Below are 21,351 nucleotides of genomic sequence, written 5' to 3'. Positions count from 1 at the left end.
ATTATAAAATAATTATAAAATATGTTATCTCCGCGATTCCCGAAAGAACTATCACACAAATGTCACGAATTATAATTTTTATATCTATTTTACTATTAAAAAAAGTCGAAAAATTACGACTGGAACATATGTATGGATATTTGTAGATTTTAACTATGATTATTAAAAGTAAATAATTGACGCACGATTAACAACGTACTAGTTCAATTGTTTTTTTATTCTAGTTTGTTTCCTGAATCACACATTTGTGAAATTTATGTTTATACTGCAATTTTACAGAAAAGTCAAAGTCAATAAAAAAGGGCAAGCGCGTTATGCATGAAGTGCATTGAATATCTTGATAATATAACATAAAATTAAAAAAATATTAACTAGATATACTAATATATTTATTGTAAGATATTATTATGTATGTATGTGAATGAATTTTATATTATCGTTTAAATGTTATCAAATATGATTCACCTATTTAGCGCATAATATAATTTAATAATATATTATAAAATTTAAGATTGACAATTATATACACAATTAGAGGTCTGTAAAATTTTAACGACAATTGTAAAGCGCGTATACCTAAACTAAAAAATGTTTTATATAATATTAATAAAAATTATTGAATCAATACTTATGAAAACGTATTTGGTCATTAATTTGACAGAAATAAATTGCTAACAAAAAAATTATCCCCTAAAATTTGAAACGCCAAGCTTCTTAGCTTTCAGCTGGCTGGCGTCCAACTTTCAGCTTTCAGCTGGATAGCGTCCAGTTTTCAGCTGGGTAGCGTCCAGCTTTCAGCTGGCTAGCGTCCAGCTTTTATATTTCGTACTCATTATATAAAATATATATAATATATAAAAAATATATATAATTCATTATATAAAATAAAACAAGCATACGATCAGAAATAATATAACTTAATGTTTTAAGAACATAATGGTATAATCTCATTATGTCCAGACATGTGTAAGATTGGATTATGTAATATAAAACGTTTGAGATAATCGGTATTTGTACAGGAATTTGATTAAAATGACGAGAAAAGATGGTTTAATAACGTTAATGTTCATACGAAAACGAAAAAAGAATTTTATCATAGTTTAACTTGTGTAAATATACGTAGCAAATTGTAATAGAGATGCGGAGAACGTAGCAAACGTATTAAACAATTTGTAGCATCTTTCAACTAAAAATAATATGACAATTAATAATGGTATGTGATAAGAGACATTTAACAGTAATAATGGCAAAACGTTTTATTGCATGACAGCATTTCCGTAAAAAGTTTTCGACCATACTCCATTATGCCCCGTGGTCTCATTATACCCCAAGTTCCCCTATCATTCGGGAAATTATTTAAATATAATTAGATAAAATAATATTTAATTTGACATAATTATATATGGTTATATATATAATCTCATATATAAATTATATCATCTTATTTATAAATATGTGTAATTATATATGACAATTTATATATAATTTTATATCTTTATGTATAATAATATGCGAACATATTTTATATATAATTATATATAATTATAAATTATATATAATTATAAGTTGTACATTTATTTCTGAGCATTTACCAGGTATGTCGGTAATTACTTTCCGGTTTTTGTAACAGATTTCACTAGTCATAAGTATACAATTTTATGATTTGATATGTATGTCATTTTATTCTATTGACATTAACCTCAAAACTACACAAGTTACGTTCCGCCAAAATAACAGCGTTATAGATTAATAATTTTTTGAAAATGTCGAGTTTTGTGCCTGAAAACGTGCATTTGCGGCACGCATTATTTTTCTTGTTTAATCAAAAGAAAAAAGCCGCTGAAAGTCATCGTTTGCTGGTAGAGACTTACGGTGAGCATGCTCCAACCATAAGAACATGTGAAACGTGGTTTCGACAATTCAAATGTGGTGATTTCAACGTTTAAGACAAAAAACGTCCTGGTAGGCCGAAAACGTTTGAAGATGCGGAATTGCAAGAGTTATTGGATGAAGACCCAACACAAACTCAAAAACAATTGGCAGAAAAGTTGAATGTGAGCCGAGTAGCAATTTGTGAACGATTACAAGCGATGGGAAAGATCCAAAAGATGGGAAGATGGGTGCCACATGAATTGAATGATAGGCAATTGGAAAATCGAAAAATCGTCAGTGAAATGCTGCTTCAAAGGTATGAAAGGAAGTCATTTCTGCATCGAATAGTAACGGGTGATGAAAAATGGATTTATTTCGAAAATCCCAAGCGAAAAAAATCATGGTTATCACCTGGCGAAGGCGGCCCATCGACTGCAAGGCCAAATCGCTTTGGTCGCAAGACCATGCTCTGTGTCTGGTGGGACCAGGTTGGTGTCGTATATTATGAACTGTTGAAACCTGGAGAAACAGTTAATATTGATCGCTACCAACAACAAATGATCAATTTGAACTGCACAAAAATACAACTATTAGATGTATATGGCTTTCGATTATGGAAAAATTTTATTAAACATTTTTCTGATATTGTAATGCTATTAGACCTTGCAATTGATCTTCATGTTAGAAACAATATTTTAAAACTGCAGTCATTAACGCATCATCAATTCTTGTCACCCAGGTTTCACAATTTATTTAAATATGCGTGGTTTAAAAGTGGATATTTACAGAGTAGGCCAGGCGAATTCGAAACACCGGTTGAGTTTTGTTTCCAAAATGATTCTAAAATAAAATGCGATATTTGTGGCGAAACTGCCATAATTATTTGCTCTTGGTGCAAAAAATCATTTCGTATCACACATTTTTTCCATGATCACCACCTTTGCAACGAATATGTGCCATAAATTTAACATTTATTTTTCGTTTATATGCAAATACTGTATTGATTTGTTTATTACTATTGTGAAATATATACAATAACGTGTTATTCTTCTATAATTTATTGTATTGCTCCTCTCTATCCTATAAATTATTATTCCATCATTTTTGTTAAGCCCTTCATTATGTTTCATTCAGTAATTAATAAAATATATTATATTGTCACACTACACGCTTGCAGAGGTAACATAATGTCGGCCTAATTAGAAAACCTCTTAATTCCAATTTTTGACAAAATTGAGACTCATTTTATTCGATCAAAGTCGACGAGATAAATCGAACAAAATGAGTATCTTAATTTTGTCAAAAATTGAAGTTAAGAGGTTTTCTAATTAGGCTGATGATAATGTGTTTCATTATTTCACGTGCATTGCATGAAATACTTTTTTAATCATTTTAATTACCGTTAATCGACATACCTTTCAGATTGTAGTGAACATAAATTTTACACATTAAATGAAGAAAATATACATTTGGAGCTTTTGTACAAATAGCGATGCTGCACATACATTTGCTACTGTTATATATGCAAATTATCCTATTGTTCACGTTTTCATCAAGCATTTTTATTTCGTGTAATATTGTATATCATATCATTACGATTAATTGTAGCATAAGAAAATATGCACAAGCAGTCGTGAAGCATAGTGCAATTGCAGAGAAATATCACAGCGTACCTACCTACAGTATCTATCTACTCGGGCAGCGGGGCATATATACCATGAAGTTTTCTCATTGCGTTTTGTCCAAAATGTTAAATACCATTTTCTAATATTATATATGAATGGATTTGGTATTTAATTGCTCTACAATTTTTGTCTTTACAGAAACTTAAAAATTTTGCCAGAGTAACGAGAGGGGGGGGGAGTAGTTCAACATTTAAAATTTTTTAAAACTGAACACGTGGTTGCAAAGAGCATAAAATATTGCAAAACTTTTGTCTGAAACTTTTTTTCATATGATTCATAATTTAGAAAATATTTGATAAAAACGATAACGGCTATTTTTTTCAAGGGGTGGTTTCACCTCCTAAACATGCTCCGAAGCCGATATAAAAAAATATCCCTTAGTTTTTGATGCTCTAGAACATATCCGAAGCCCATTCAAATCGGTGAAGGACAGTTGTGACACTCTCCTTGTAAGTATCGTGCCATTAATCAGATGCGAGATTCATATATCACCCTTCCGCGACGAAAAACATCTCAGTGCGACGTTTTTTTTCTATATAACTTATATATAACTTATAACCGTATGTCTCGATTCGACGTCGCATGTAGAGTCGCTCTGATGCTCGCAGGAGCACGCATTCTTCCACGGATGAGTTACAGGTCGCTATAATTGGAAGCCGCAGGAGGTGGGAAGGTTATAATTAGAAAGCGGAGGCACGGAAAGCGACGACACGACTGAAAAAAAAAACAAAAATAGAAAAAGAATCAGACGAGAACCGGCCGAGTCGTGACGTTGATCATATCGACAACTTGTGCGAGTCGCACGAACGGAGGGTTGACAGTCTAGGCGTAGTCTGCGACAACGTTATAACTCAACTATGACCTTTCTCCGGGTATACCGCGTATAAAAAAAGGCACGGCGAAATAAAGGGTTTTTCAATAAGGGCGGGTCGATATTACAATGGAATAAAACAAGCTGTGTGTGAGGTATTAACGAAATTCTTTTTTTATTTGAAAAGCCCATGTATGCCATTATGTATGGAATATAACATCGTTCAAATGTCCGCCGCGGCTTCTCACGGTGGCACGGATCCGAGTGGTCTAATTTTCAATGATTCTGCCGCATAGATCCGGCTGAATTTGAGCGATGGTCTGGGTTATGTTGACTTTAAGGGCATCGGTCGATTGCGGCTTATTGGCATAGACCTGCGACTTCAGAAAACCCCACAAAAAAAAGTCTAGCGGAGTCAAATCGCACGATCTTGATGGCCAATTCACGTCACCTCTGCGAGAGATAACCATACCCTCAAATCGTTCATGCAGAATGTCCATCGTGGCGTCCGCTGTGTGGCACGTAGCGCCGTTCTGCTGGAACCACATGTCGTCCACGTCCATATCGTTCAATTTGGGCCAAAAGAAATTGGTTATCATCGTTCTGTAGCGCTCGCCATTGACGGTGATGGCCACACCAACGTCGTTTTCGAAGAAGTACGGACCAATGACGCCGCCGGCCCAAAATCCGCACCAAACAGTAACTTTTTGTGGATGCATTGCTACCTGTTGAACCTCATGTGGGTTGGCGTCGTGCCATATACGGCAATTATACTTGTTAACATAGTCATTTATCTAAAACTGCTAAATTTATCTAAAAATAATTGTCGCTAAAGATGATTTTTCGGCCAAAATTGGGGTCCTCTTCCAAATGCTCCGAAGCCCAGTCAGCAAACAAACGGCGTTGTCTATGGTCATTAACTTTGAGCTCCTGGGCCAGTTGGATCTTGTACGGGTGCAGGCCCAAGTCCCGACGCAAAATTCGCCAAGTTGAAGTCTGCGAAAGGCCGAGTTCTTGTGCACGGCGAGGAATTGACTGCCTCGGGTTCTCCTGCACACTTTCACTTACAGCGGCGATGCTCTCGGCCGATCTGGCGTTCCTTTGACGGTGTTTACGGGTGTTGGCTGATCGTTTACCGAACCGGTCGTCTCAAATTTGGCCACCAAACGTTGGAGAGTCGACTTTGAAGGGCTACCGCGTCTGCCGTAAAATGAGCACAACGCGCGCAACGTTTGCACTAACGAACACTCATTTTGATAATAAAGTTTTATCATTTAGACGTGCTGCTCAATCGTGTAACTTGTCATGGTGATTTGGCATCAGTGACTGAATAATAAACAACAGGTTAGACAGACGCCGCCAAAACAACATGGCCGCCACAGGTTGCCAACAACCCGTACCAATTGAAAAACTCTATATAACGGCTCGATCGCTTTCGCGTAATTTCGTTCTTCCTTGTCTCCGTGAGCTGCTTGCACCGCACGTTCGCGCTCGTTACGTTCGGCGGCTACGATTATTACGGGCGACGCGCAAAGCGTATGCGTTTAATGACTTCAATCGAAATGCGTTTAATTGGCCTCGAAAGTAGCCCTTCGGGATTATAGGAGAAAATCTTTTCTGCTATAATCCGAACGTGCGCGCGAGGGAAGACAGAAAAAGAAAGAGTGAGGGGGAGGGGTAGGGTGCCCGTCAAGGGCCTTTTTCCCGACGCATGTAGGTCAATACGCACGTGTCGGCTCTGCGGTTCGAAGGGTCACTACTTGTGGGTGGAAGTGACGTGTAATATTGATCGATTTATAGACTTTTAATCTCACCGGAGCGAGATCGGCCGTGTAAACGGGGTCATTATCGTGGCCGTTGCTATGCGTTATCCTCGCCGTCGTTATTCGAATTTATCGCAATGTGCGATCCTGTCATATGCAATACGCACATAAAAAAGTAACTGGTATCTAATTGGAATCTAGTTCGAGATTCTAGTTCGAGATTCCTCGAAATCTAGACAGATTCAACCCGCGTAGAAAATTTTTTTGGGATCCAATTGGAATCTTTGTCTTGATTTCTTCCAAAGAAATGATAGGTTCTGATTGGAAGATATACAAAAATTCGGATTAGAAGCGTAATATCTCAATAATACGAAGAGAAAACCCAAAAAGATTCCATTTTCTTCATCAAACGTTTCAATTTCTTTTCATGTAATTTGATATCTATGTATGTTGAACAAAATATTTGAAACGCTCTGAGAATTTACGCACAATTTACAAAGGTGAATATTTGAAAAGCGTAAATGCTTAAATCATTTCAAGTATTTTGCTCAATCCATTTTTTAATTTAGCATTGTGTTAAACAAAAAAATTCAGAAAATATTATGCAGAGTAAATGGAACCTTTTCCATTTACAAGTTTCTATGATACTATTGCTTCGATTCAAGACAAAAGATCCATGTGTGATAAGAACGGAACTTCCAAAATTAGTACTAGGTGCGCAACTAAATTTCCGGGTTTTTTGATTAATGAAAAATAGAAAATTTCAAAAGAAATACAAAAAATGATTTATTCAAAGTATCGTTCCTCGCTAGCTACACATTTTTGCCATCTCTTTGGCAATACATGAATACCGCGACGATAAAACGACGCGTCTTTGGACCGAAACCATTCATCCAACCAATTTTGCACTTCTTCGAAATTGGCCAAGTGTTGCTCAGCCAAGCCATGCGCCATCGACCGGAACAAGTGATAATCGGAAGGGGCCAAGTCTAGCGAATACGGCGGATGCGGTAGCAGATCCCATTTCAGCATTTTGATGGTGTCCTGGACGATAGAAATGCGATGGCACAGAGCGTTGTCGTACTGCAATATCAGTCGTTCGTATCTCGTGTCCCATTCTGGCCGTTTTCCGAGCAATGCATGGTTCAAATTGATCAGTTGTTGTCGGTAGCGACAACTGCCCATTAACAGTTTCTCCCGGCTTCAGCAGCTCATAGTACACGATTCCTTTCTGGTCCCATCAAACGCAGAGCATTGTCTTCTTTCCGAAGCGATTTGGCCGTGCCGTCGATGTTGATGCTTCGTCAGGTGAAAGTCACGATTTTTTGCGTTTGGGATTCTCGAAATATATCCACTTCTCATCGTCAGTAACAATTCGATGCAGGAGACTCTTTCTTGCATGCCGCAAAAGCAAAATTTCGGAAGTGGCTCTTCCATTTTCCATCTGTCTCTCAGTCAACTCATGCGGTACCCATTTTCTTTCTTTTTGAATTTTTCCCATGGCATGTAAACGTTTGGAAATACTTGGCGAGTCATGTTTAATGCCTCCGCAAGTTGATCTTGTGTTTGCATATCATCTTCATCCAATAACGGTTGCAGATCGGCGTCCTCAATTGTTTTTGGTCTCCTCAATTAGTCTTCCGGAGCGCTCCTTGTCCTCAATGTCGAAATCGGCACTTCTGAAGCGTTTAAACCAATCTTCGATTGTGCATGTTCGCCGTAGGCCTCCTCAAGCAAACGACGTGCTTCAGCTGCACTTTTTTTCAAGTTAAAGCAGAAAAGCAAAGCTTCCCGCAAATGCTGTTTATTTGGCACAAAACTCGACATCTTCGTTGTTAGAAAAAATATTTTTGCGTTGCAATATGTGTTGATATTACGACTGGTTATTGTTAACAGATTCAAGCTATAAAAAAAACACAACTTCAGACATGTATGTCGACTACATGTGTCGTTAGCGCCATCTATGTGTGAAACCCGGAAACTTAGTTGCGCACCTAATATCATAGTTATCACGGGTATGCAAAAGTTTCCATCGTTCACGTACAGATGACATTGTGAATTATTTAGATGAAAGTGGCGATGCATTTTTGTTAGATTATGTCAATATTGATCAACCTGCATAAAAACTGATACATAATAAGTCATATTCATTGACATAAACAATTTTAATTCATATGAAGATGGAAATCAATAAGACGCATATTTGTCATTCTATGCTTTTTTTATTTCATCAGCGTAAAACAGCTGCCGAAGTAAACAGAATTATTTGCATAACTTGTGATGAGGGAAAGATAGCTGAAAGTTCATATTGTGAGTGGTTTCGGCGGTTTAACCCTTTGAAGTATACATTTTTCTCTACGCACAATTTTCGCCGAACTGCCCTATAAAAGGTTTTTTAATTCGCTAAATCTGAGGTCGGAAATTAGAATTTTTCAAAATGTAAGATAGCGGATCGAAATGTTCACTATTAGATTAATCAAATTGTGTATCCGAAAGTTCTTGGGCTCACTGATTACGAATCTGAAGTCGAAATCGAGAAATTCAAGATGGCGGAACCAATATGGCGGATCAAATTGTGAAAATTAGACCGATTCACATCAAATTGGGTATCAGAAGATTTCTGGGTCCACAGTTTGATCCACCATATTGAGTCCACCATCTTGAATTTTGAAAAACTTATAATTCTGACCTCATATTCGTAATCAGCGGTCTCGAAAACCCCCGGAGAACGAATTTGAGGACATATCAGGGCGAAATCCTTACGATAGAATTTAGAGATAAAATTAGAGTTACGATAGAATTTATGCAATCTATGTTTTTATCAAAATTGGAACCGCCATATTAGTACAAGTTTTGAGAATTTTGAAATTTCGACTTCATTTTCGGAATCAACGATGTCTAAAACCTTAGGGTACATACTATCAGAAAAATAAAAAGTGAAGAAATATTTTTTTATTCAGTTCGAGGAGGTGTGATTTATATGCTATACCATGCTTCAAAGGGTTAAAAGACGATTTTGACTTGAAAGACAAAGAGCGTGCCGAGCGACCACAAGAAATGAGGTCGGATAACTTGCAAGAAGATTCGACTCAATCGAATGTAGAACTTGTGAAAAGATTACATGTTAACCAGAGCACTGTAATTCGACGCTTGCATGTGAGATGGGGAAAATTCTAAAGAAAAAAAATGGGTTCTCCATGAATTATCCGAGAACGCTATCGCTAGCCGAGTTACCATTTGCTTTTCGTTGTTCAATAAACGCAAACACAAGTCTTTTTTATATCGAATTATGACCGGAGACCAAAAATGGATTCATTATGATAATCCCAATCGCAAAAGGTCGTAAGTAAATTCCGGAGAACCCTCTATGTCACAGCCAAAACGAAACATCCATGGTCATAAAGTCTTTCTGGTAGAACATGCAAAGAGTGCTGTATTATGAGCTGTTGAAACAGCCATCTCAGACTATCATTGCAGAATTATCAGTTGATAATTGGGGCAGTTGAATGAGCAATTGATCGAGAAGCGGCTATATTTTGCAACAAAGCAAAACAAAGTGATTCTTCTACACAACAATGTCAGGCCCCATGTTATATTGATGGTTCGGGAAACCGGTTGGTTCGGTTCGAACCGATGGTTCGATTAATGGAATTGCAATGGGAAGATCTACTACACCCGATATATTTTCCAGATATTGCTCCATCGGATTTTCATTTATTTCATTCTATGCAGCACAGTCTTTCTGGCACGCAATTTCGCAATGTTGAGGAAGTGCAACAATTCATCGGTAACTCCATTCATTCGAAGAGAACAAAGACATTTTTTATCGTGATATCCATCCTTTGCCTGAAAGATGGAAAAAGGTAGTAGATAATGCCGAACACTATTTTGATTAAAAATATTGTTATTTATAATAATATCCACCAAAAACATTACTTTAAAGTGAAAACTTTTGCACACCCCTAATAGTAATTGGTAATTGGATAATTAAGACAAGGATTGGAACCGTAATCGGATAACCAATTATGAAACAAATTTGGGAATTCTAATAGGAATTTACACGATGACTGGGAAAATCCTGAAAAATTCCTACGCGGGCGTGCCCCGTTCTACATATCTCTCTGGCATATCGCGTGCGAGTAGATGCGATAGTGGCGCAGAGAAATTCGATTCCCACCGGGGAGATAACGTGGGACAAAAAAAATAGGCGGGCACCGGTACAGCGAAGGAGATTGATTCATTAATTCCAGAAGAGTCGTGTTGAAAAAAAGAGAAATAAAAAGAAAGAAAATAACCGGCATCTGTTGAACGGACAAAAAATCTTTCCCCCGTTTATCTCCGTTTCGCCGTTTGAGCATTTTAACGTGAGTGCGATTACTGTGCGATAAATTCGGAATTACCATCCCGCAATGTCGTGCGCGTCCAAATGGCTTACGGGAGCGAAAGGGACAGTTTATAGGTTCGATAATCCGTACAAATCCTGCGTGCGCGGGCTACACACACGTCGGTGTTGCGTATTTACATTTCTAGGAATATACGAGTCCATTAATACTCGATTGCCGTTCCGTTGGACACTGAGTATCGACCGGCATGTCCGCCACGGTGCAAAGATTAGCTTGTGAGAATAATTATATCGCGAATGTACTTACCGGCCCCGAATATTGAGCGCTGGGAATGGTCGTTTCGGGCGGCGCGAATGCCGGAGTGCCGGCGGCCCCTGACAATAATTCACCGGGTGCCCTTAATTCCGCGCTGACGCCCAAATCGGCGATTTTGATGCGGCCATCGTTGTCCACCAGCAGATTGCTCGGCTTTATGTCGCGGTGCACTATCCTCTGGTAATGCACTGTGCAAACAACATAGTGCATACGAGTCTCAGCACGCAATTCAATTCCGCCGACTATGCTATTTTTTATCCGGAACTTAATCTCCGGAGAGACATGAATTCTTCGACGGATTAAATTCCGATTATAAAATGTAGAAAAAGAGAGAGAGAAAGAGAGAGAGAGAGAGAGGGGGGGGTAGGGAGAGGGAGAGGGAAAGGGAGAGGGAGAGAGAGAGAGGGGGAGAGAGAGAGAGAGAGAGAGAGAGAGAGAGAGAGAGAGAGAGAGAGAGAGAAATAGAGAAAAATTGAGCGAAGACTCTAGATTCTAAATCGATTGTTGTTTAGGTACAGTGCCATGAGCTGGGGTGTCGGGGAGGGAATACTGACGTAGTTCCCCCGACTCCTCACTTCGACCCGGCTGGTAGGCACCCGGGAGGGTTTTAGCCGGTAAGAGTTCGACATAACCCCACCCTCCCCCGAACGGGGGTGGGATATCTATGAGGGTTTCCCCCCCGTTAACAAAAAAAAGGTGCAGGCCCATGATTAGCTCTGTAGCGCGTTGAATAGTCTTTGGACAGAGATGTAGATTATTATTATTATTATACGAAATTCATTAATGCGATTTGCGTGACATATGCGATGCCACTTTTCTCATCGATTTGCGATAAGCGCCGTGATCCGTAATAGGCGCTAAGTACGTTACGCAAATCCGTCTGTTGAGGGTGGTAGCATATCGTTATTAGCGCTTAAGTGATAAACACGATTGTACACGCGAAACGCGATCCATGTTTCGATTATGATGTACGTTTCCATTGGGATATGCTCGAAACTTTCGACCCTCCTTCAATCGCAGAAACTTGTTTGCGAGCGGCAAACGAACTTTGGAAGGAAATAAAAATATCTCAGGAGTCACACACACACGATGTTACATGTACAAGATGTTTAAAAAAAAAGGTCAGTATTTTATATTCTCTGATGTAATTTGTCTATGTATTTATCGGCAAAGAGTACCATGCTTTAAAGAAATGTTTTCATTATTATTGGGAATGTAAACAAACTTCTATTTTCTTTCCATTTATATATTTATATATACGTTTCACCAAGTAATTTTTAATCACATATTCTCATGAACAATGACCTATTGCAAATAACTATTATTAAAGTTTTCACAGTATGATAAGAATGACATCATATTAAGATTTAATTAAGAAATGCATTACATTTCTTTTTAAATGTATGGTAGTGCACCAAAAGCGAATAAGTTACTTGCTTTGATTAAAATAAATAATTGTTTATAACTTCGACAATATTAACCTTTTGACCCATATTTATTAGAACTTTTTTCCTCCATTTTGTGAATATTGCCCTGAACTCTTTTTTTAAATACCCTGTACAGTTAAAAATATTTCGTACTTTTGTTAAAATTATTTATGTATAGAAAGTTTTGTGTTAAATTTTTTACACAGTCGTGTATTAATTTAACATATTGTTGTTGTGTTACTTAAACTTTCTGACGTTAAATTATATGTGTTACATTTTAACATATTTGCTGTACGTTAAATTAATACATAAATGAGAGTGGATGATTTGAGACGCATGAAATATGTTAAATTTAACACATCATTTCTTACAATGTATACATACATGTGCCATGTGCAAGAAAAGATTAACCATAGCGAGTAAGCTGAGACAATTGAAATAAAAATTACACGTAGCGCGTGAACGAAACAGACATTAGATGTTTAATTTCATAACAACCAAATGACACTTATTCTTTCAAGGAAAAAAGGCGAGAATATGGCAAAAAAACTGGTGAAAATATCTTTAAGAAATTACATGGTCATTGATAATATAATTTCTGAAAAATTGATATAAAAATTTCACAATTTTGTGATAGTGGATCTGTGACATATTTTTACAGAAGTGTGTTACAGAACACATATAGTTGCAGTCTTAGCCAAAAATATTTCAAGTTAAAACGTGAGAAATGATTATTATCCTTTTATTAGTGTTTAAATATTATGTAAATTTGTGATCGATTTTGTGGCACAGCGTCGGGATTCTTCGTGTTGCATTAATCTTTATCCTTTTAACAATAGCATCACGAGCCAACAATCTTAATGATCACAAATAATTACGAACAACGATCACGGTGAATTTCGAATACGAATCCAAAAGTATCATTCCAAAAATAAGAGACCCGTGAAATATTTTGAGAAAACTTGCCAAACATATCGTGACTTCATAAACTATATGAACTATACATTGAGAGAAAAAAAATATGTATATGGTTAATTTCACTCAAATTGTAGAGATTTTCGGTGCCTACCGCATTCTTTTCTGCTTTCTGCTTCTAACAAAAAAATAACAGTCGCGATGTGCACAGAAGAAAGAATTGTTACTATCAACACTGTAGCGCAGCAGCTACGACGAAAATGGTTTTCCTGACTATAATTATGTCACTAGGTGATTATAGTCTAGCAATCATAGAAAACCTTTTATTTGCTCAGCGTGTGAATGTAGGACACGAATAATGACTTACGGTATTCCACGCCCATGACAACGTCGCGGAAATTCCGTCTGGCCGTTTTCTCGTCCAGAGGTTCGTCGGTGGGTATCTGCAGGATTTCACCTCGCTGGAGTTCGAAGACCAAGTAAAGGTGGTCCTCCTCCGAGTCGTCAAGCACCTCGATCAGCTTCACGACGTTAGGGTGATCAACTTTCTTCAGCAAGGCGATCTCCTTGTAAACCCTTGCCAGCGGATTGGCCTTTTTGCCGGGCACAATCCTGCCGAATATTCCCGCCTTCTTCATCAGTCTTTTTTTGCTCAAGATTTTCATGGCGTAATGGGTGCCGTCCTCCTCGTTGTAGACCAGCTTCACGAGACCGTAGGTGCCCTGGGTGCAAGCGCGAGGTGACACATGAGTGAACGTGGCGGAAGGTAATTGACGCCCCGCGGTTCGATCGCGAACGACGCGGACTGAATTTTTCAGAAGTTCCCACGCACACCCTGAGTGGAATTCCCGATTACTCATGACTCGATTCAGCCTTTAATTCTTTAGAGACCTCCAACGTATTACTGTGTTGTTCGATAATTTTTCATACGATTCGATAACTCGATAATTAAATCTTTCATAATCGACGTTCTCGGTGAAAGCTGAAGTAATATTGATTTTATGCTTATAATAAACAGCGTATAATAATGGTTATTGTTGTTATTATTATTAAATGACCTATTCACTCGACCAGAAGGTAGTTTGCACACATTTTTCCCAATAAAGTTGCAGCGCTCTAGATTGTCATGATCGAAAGACACTGTTGGGAAATTCTAAAGAAAGAAAAATGGATTCCCCATGAATTATCCGAGAACGCTATTGCCAGCCGAGTTACCATTTGCCTTCCGTTGTTCAATAGACGCAAATACAAGTCTTTTTTTGTATCAAATTATGATCGGAGACGAAAAATGGATTTATTATGATAATTCCAATCGCGAAAGATCGTGGGTAAATCTCGGGGAATCTTGTACGTCACAGCTGAAATGAAATATCCATAGTCATAAGGTCCTTCTTTGTATCTAGTGGGACATGCAAGGAGTGCTATATTATAAACTATTAAAATCATTTTAGACTATCACCGTGGGATTATATAGTCGACAATTGAAGCAGTTGAATAAGTAGTTGATCGATAAACAGCTATACTTTGCAACAAAGCAGAATAAAGAGATTCTTCTGTGCAACAATGCCAGGTCCCATATTACATTGACAACTCGGAAAACTTTAATAGAATTGCAATGGGAAGACTTACCACACCCGACATATTTTCCAGATATTCTCCCACCGGACTTTTATTTATTTCGTTCTATGCAACACAGTCTTTCTGGTACACAATTTTGCAATATCGACGGAGTGCAACAATTCATCAATAATTCCTATCCAATTCTAAGAGCAAAGACTTCTCTTATCGTGATATCCATTTTTTGCTTGAGTAATGGCAGAAAGTAGTAGATAGTGCCGAAAAATATTTTGAATAAAGATACTATGTCATTTATAATAATGTTAATAAAGAATATTGCTTTGAAAACGATGAAAACTTTTGCATACCCTTAATATTTACAGTCGGCTTGACAAGAACGTGTCCAGCAAAACTTTTACATGGAAATCGTTAGACGTAAATTTTAACAAGAGCTGGCAGAGGGATATTTCGCCTAACATACTTTGTAGAAAAAGTTTCAATTGTTGTTGTTGACCTTTGTGTCATATTTCGTCATGAGTGCCGCATATGTATTGCAATTCAAAGCTATATTTCTCTCTACACACCCAAAAGAACCAAAAATATCGCGCTAAGCGGTTGCTAAATATATGAGAAAGTCTAAGGCATTTGTAAATAAGTGGATGAATTGTTATTCAGAGATGAAAACGTGGCTCTACACAGAAAACGACGGATAAAGAAGACAAACTGATTCTATGGATGTTTGCGAATAATACTCATCTATTGTTGCGAAGTAAGCAAGCAGCATTGAAGAAATGTCTAAATATATCATGTGACATAATAAGAAGACATCTACATGCTCATAATGTGAAATATCGAAGCACATTGAAGAAATTTCTATTGACCAAGAAATATGTCGAGAAAGGAATTGCTCAGGCACAAGAAAATATGGACTGAGATTGGGGCAATGTAATTTTTTGCGACAAAATTTCCTTTTAGGTAGATACTTCTATCACTCGAACCTGGTGCATCCCCATTAATAAACTCGTCCAGCGGACCGTTAAACATTTGATAAAAATGTACGTTTGGAGCTGCTTTTCGAAGCGAGGATTTGGCACTTTGCATATCTTCACAGGCAATTTACACGCTACTAAAATGGTCAAAATTGATAAGAAGACTTTATTACCATTTGCTTAAAAGCAGTTTATTATATTTAAGGAGAAACGAAAAATAAATACCAAAAAAGGATAATCAAAGTCGTCTTTGTACCGCATAGAAACAAGAAAATGACGTTGAATTATTGGATTGGCCGTCACAGATACCGAATGCATATCCGATTGAAGACATTTGGTCCTGGATGAAGCTTAAGCTTTAAGGAAAGAAAATTTAAAAGATCAAGGAGTTAGTTCGACAAATTAGATTGATCTGAAGATCTTTACCCCCAGAATATGCCATAAAATTAGTCAAAAATATACTTCGGAGATTATCGATAATGAAGGCGACTGGACAAGTTATTAATAATAAAGCATCACAGTTCTAATTAAGTAATATGTGCGTATTTTGTCCCAATAAATGTTCATTACAATAAATTGTTTGTCGAGTTCTGCCGGATGATTTTATCAAACAAATTGTACGTTTCTTCTGAGTCTTCTATTGCAACGTCAAATGTCTTGGTGCTGCAGAGGTGGATTACAGGGTGTTTGGTAACTTATGTAATCATAATTAAGGCTGATAATTAATTAGAACTGATTAAAATAATCATAAAAATCCTATACTGTTTTTGTAATAATTATCGAGCTATTAATTATAGAAATCTAACGACTGAGCGTGCGCCAAGATAAATGATTGGAGGAACATTACAGCCGCTCAAGTTATAGCATGGCCCAGTTGATTCAGCAACTGTTACCGACACGCAGCGAGACGTAGAAGCAACGAAATAAGACTATCACATAACCGAATAGCGACGCATTATCCTTTCCCTCGCCACGCACCGGCAACAGTTGTCAGATCGACTGGGCCACGCTATTGCCCGAGTGGCTGTAATGCTTTTCCAATCATTCATCTTGTCGCGCGCTTATTCGTCAGATTTATATATCAGGCTAGAAAATTATACTGTTTTTTTCTATGTAAATTAAAAGCGTTTTTTTTATACAAAGCGAAAACTTTATTCTGTCATATATTATCCGTTTAATTCAATGACCTTTTGCTATCTGTTTGGTAGCTTCATGATTCCGGCCTCATGGAACTTCTGATTCTTATCGGCGAAAAATTGATCCAAGTACCGTTTGATAGCCTCATCAGAATCGAATTTTTTTCCTTTCAAGGAAATTCGCAAGGAACGAAATAAATGGTAATTTGACGATGCAAGGTGTCAGCCGAATATGATGGGTGTGGTAACACATCCCACTCAAGCTGCAACAATTTCTGACGGGTGACCAAACTGGCGAGGATGTATATGATTTAGCGTTGTCATGCTGAAAGGCAACATCTTTACGATTCATCAGTTCTGGGCGCTCCTGCATGATTACTTCGTATAATTTGTCCAATTGACGATAGTACAATTCCGAATCAATCATTTGATTACATTTAAGCAGTTTAAAAAACACAATACCCTTCAAACCCATGAAACAGATAGCAAAATTTTCCTTTGGTGAATATCTGTTTTAGAAGTGCTTTGTGGCTCATCACATTTGCTTCACGATCTTTTTTGTTCCACATTGTCGTAAACAATCTATGTTTTATCGCCAGTTAACATTCGTTCCAGAAACATATCGTTTTGCTCACGTTTTAGGAAAAAATCGCTGATATTGATGCGTTTGGTGAGATGAATTTCTTTGAGCTCATGTGGAACCCAAATATAATCGAGTTTGTTGACGTACCCAAGTTGATTTAAATGGTTTTCAATGGTTGTGATACGTTTAGCTTCTCAGCGATCTCCCGTGTCGTATAATGGCGATTGGATTCAAGCAATGCTTTTATTTTGTCGTCATCGACCTCAATTCACCGGCCTGACCGAAAACGAGTACTCCAACGCCGACACTGGCATTTTTTTAAGGATTCCTCATTATATATAGCACATAACTTTTGATGAGCTTGCACAACGTTCTTTCCTTTCCAGAAGTTAAAAAGTAAAATATGGCGGAAACGTTTGTTTTGATTTTCCATTTTTAATTCAATGCCAAATAAACAATTCTTTACTGAATGACGTACTTTTTTCTAAAGAAAGCTTGAAATGTCAACTGTCAAATGATATAAAGGTTATAAGATTTGAAGTGAAGTTAGTTGCGTTTAATGACAAGTAAAACCATCTATCCGTAAAAACGATATTATTGCCAAACTGATAATTAATAACTCGATAAATATTGCGAATATCGCAAAATGGTATAAGACTTTCATGTTTGTTTTAATCAATTTTATGCTTCTATTGGCTACATGAGTTAACAAACATCTTGTATATTGTCACTTCGGTTTCTGTTATAACGAATAGGCTTGAGAATAGCGGTTCGCAATGGTAACCATTTGATGCGTTGCTAACTTCATCAGCAAAATATGCTCAAACTGTTTCGCGAATTCCAGTGAAATGTTTTAATCTCGGGTATTAGATTTATCAAATAAAGAATCAATTCGTGCTGATATTTTGCGGGTGTAATCGTAATTTTCGATCTGATATTGCAAAGTGATTCTATTAGGTGTACAAATGAATAATCCAAATTATTTTAAGCAGTTATAAAATCAATTTTAAATTAAATAGATTTTCCCGCTCTTTTGTAATTATGCAATGTTGACATGTAGCTATTAAAAAGAACATATAGTTTGGCGAAAGGCCCAACATAACCTTCAAAAATATTCAGTTCAGTATAGTTGAAAATGGCAACAGATAAGGTGCATATCCGACATTGCATTCTTTACGAATTCCAACAAGGAAAAAATGCTGTAAGAGCGTGCGAATCAATTTGTTCCTTTCTCGGCGAAGGTGTTGTATCGTACGATGTGCGCGCACTTTGGTTTAAGCGGTTTAAAAGCGGTAATTTCAGTCTAATCGACAAACAACGCCATGGAGGCCCTCCGAAGTGCGATAATGATAATTTGTAACAACTGCTTGCTGAGAATTCGGCACAAACACAAAAAGAGCTTGTAGAACAGTTGGGAGTAACGCAGCAAACGATTTCTAAACGCCTACATGAGATGGGAAAGATCCAGAAAGAAGGAAAATGGGTTTCGCATGAACTCACTGAAACCAACAAAAATCAACGAGTGGCAGCGTGTTTTTCTCTTCTCAATAGGCAGCATCGAAAGTCTTTCTTGTGGAAAATCGTTACGGGCGATGAGAAATGGATACTCTATGACAATCTGAAACGCAGAAAGTCATGGGTAAATCCCGACGAATCATCAAAATCAGTCGCAAAACCCAATCGCTTCAGAAAGAAGGTTCTTCTCTGCATTTGGTGGGATATCAAGGGCGTGATTTATTATGAGTTGTTGGAACCGCGTGAAACAGTTACAGCGAACTGCTACCAACGTCAATTAATCTGCTTGAGTCAAGAATTGGAACGAAAACGCCCGTATACTGGCAAAGGAGAACGTTCAGTGAAATTGTTGCATGATAACGCCAGGCCACACATTGCTTCCAATACAAAAGACACCATAATGAGTCTTGGCTGGGACGTCTTGCAGCACCCGGCGTATTCACCAGACATTGCTCCATCCGATTATCACTTGTTCCGATCGATGCAACACGCCTTGTCCGATATGCACTTCCAATCACTGGATGAGATCCGAAAATAGCTTGACAACTTTATCGTGTCCAAAGACGTAACATTTTTCCGAGATGGAATTCATCAGCTGTCTGAAAGATGGCTTAAAGTTATAGAAAGCAACGGCGAATACTTTGATTGAACAATTTAATTTACTTTCTTTTCAAATAAACCTTGAATGTAGCTGAAAAAATTGGATTATTCATTTGTACACCTAATATCAGGTGTAGTAAAAAGAAATCCATTATTTTTCCAATAGATGGCTTTAGTTATCTGTACCTCGCGTTGTATAAGTCCGATCGGGTTCCACTAGATGGCGTTAGAAAGATGAGATTTCGTACTAAAAAAACTTTTCTGACAGTTTTGTGATTAGTTGACTCAGTTTTGTTTGAGCGCGCGTCAAAGATGGACACTAGCAAACAGAAAATACGCTATATTTTACAGTTTTTCTTCGACAAAGGCGAAAACGCAAGCCAAGCGGCTGAAAATGTGAATAATGTTTATGGTCCTGATACTGTAACAGCCAATCACGCGCAATTATGGTTTCGTCGATTCCGTTCCGGTAATTTCGATGTCAAAGATGCACCACGTACTGGAAGGCCAATTGTCGAAAATATCGATAAAATCATGGACATTGTCGAGTCCGACCGTCATGTAAGCACTGTTTCGATTGCTCAAGAGCTAAAGATTGCACAAAAACCGTTTCGAACCATTTGAATAAGGCTGGATACAAAAAGAAGCTCGATGTATGGGTGCCACACAAGTTAACGCAAAAAAACCTCATGGACCGAATTTCCATCTGCGAATCGCTGCTGAATCGCAACAAAATCGACCCATTTCTGAAGCGGTTGGTCACTGGTGATGAAAAGTGGATCACTTACGACAACGTCAAGCGAAAACGGTCGTGGTCGAATCGCGGTAAGCCGGCGGAAACGGTGGCCAAGCCAGGATTGACGGCCAGGAAGGTTTTGCTGTATGTTTGGTGGGATTGGCAGGGAATTATCTACTATGAGCTGCTCCCCTACGGCAAAACTCTTAACTCGGAACTGTACTGTCAACAATTGGACCGTCTGAAGGAAGCAATCGCCCAGAAGCGGTCAGCTTTGGCCAATAGGAGAGGAATTGTGTTCCATCAGGACAACGTCAGGCCACACTCATCGATAGTGACTCGCCAGAAGCCCCGGGAGCTTGGTTGGGAGGTTCTTATGCATCCACCTTATAGTCCGGACCTGGCACCAAGTGATTACCATCTGTTCCTGTCCATGGCGAACAATTTTGCTGGTGAAAAATTCGCTTCAAAAGAGGCTTATGAAAATCGACTGTCTCAATTTTTTGCCAATAGGGACGAGGGCTTCTATGAGAGAGGCATAATGAAATTACCTTCAAAATGGCAACAAGTTATCGAACAAAACGGCGCATATTTGACCTAAATCGGATCATTCTAACTGTGGTAATTAAAGCCTTCAATTTCATGCAAAAATAATGGATTTCGTTTTACTACACCTGATATAATAGTTCGCGGCAATGTGCGCTATCGAGATCGCCTGGAGCGTGCGGACCTTTTTATATTAATAGACTGGCGTGTTCCGCAGTTTTATTTTTTGTTATCGACTCACATATAACTCGAGATAGTTATCTTGCACCACGAAGAAACCGAGGCTCCGGAAAAACGTCTGCAAATAATGAAATGCAGAATGCGGTCTTGACATTGATGCGGAAAAACATTGTTAAGTGTTCCCTCGGGGCGCGAGGGATCTGCATAGAGACAAGACCGTGCTTTATCGACGGTATCGTGACTCTCTTATCCGCACCCTACCACTCTCTCCGTTGTTCAGCTGCGCCATTATCAAGATCTGCTTTGTATCGTCGTAGCGGTCAGGTCGAAGGTCACCGGCGATGCTATCGGAGAATGGGGGAATAATTTTATAGTTCA

General features: G+C 38.0%; 1 protein-coding gene across 1 annotated transcript in view; it reads right to left on the bottom strand.

The window, feature by feature from the left end:
• The window catches only part of LOC105189488 (mitogen-activated protein kinase kinase kinase 3), a 285,702-nt gene that overhangs the window by 51,925 nt on the left and 212,426 nt on the right, over window positions 1–21,351 (bottom strand). The window contains exons 6-7 of the mRNA XM_025299321.1: window positions 13,499–13,853; window positions 10,781–10,977 (exon numbers count right to left, since the gene is read on the bottom strand). Coding sequence (XP_025155106.1) covers window positions 10,781–10,977; window positions 13,499–13,853 — 552 coding nt within the window. The remainder of the gene's footprint in view (window positions 1–10,780; window positions 10,978–13,498; window positions 13,854–21,351) is intronic.

This window comes from Harpegnathos saltator, unplaced genomic scaffold (assembly GCF_003227715.2).
Source record: "Harpegnathos saltator strain DR-91 unplaced genomic scaffold, Hsal_v8.6 scaffold261, whole genome shotgun sequence".
NCBI classification, from domain to species: domain Eukaryota; kingdom Metazoa; phylum Arthropoda; class Insecta; order Hymenoptera; family Formicidae; genus Harpegnathos; species Harpegnathos saltator.
This window is presented reverse-complemented; position numbering and strand designations above follow the sequence as displayed.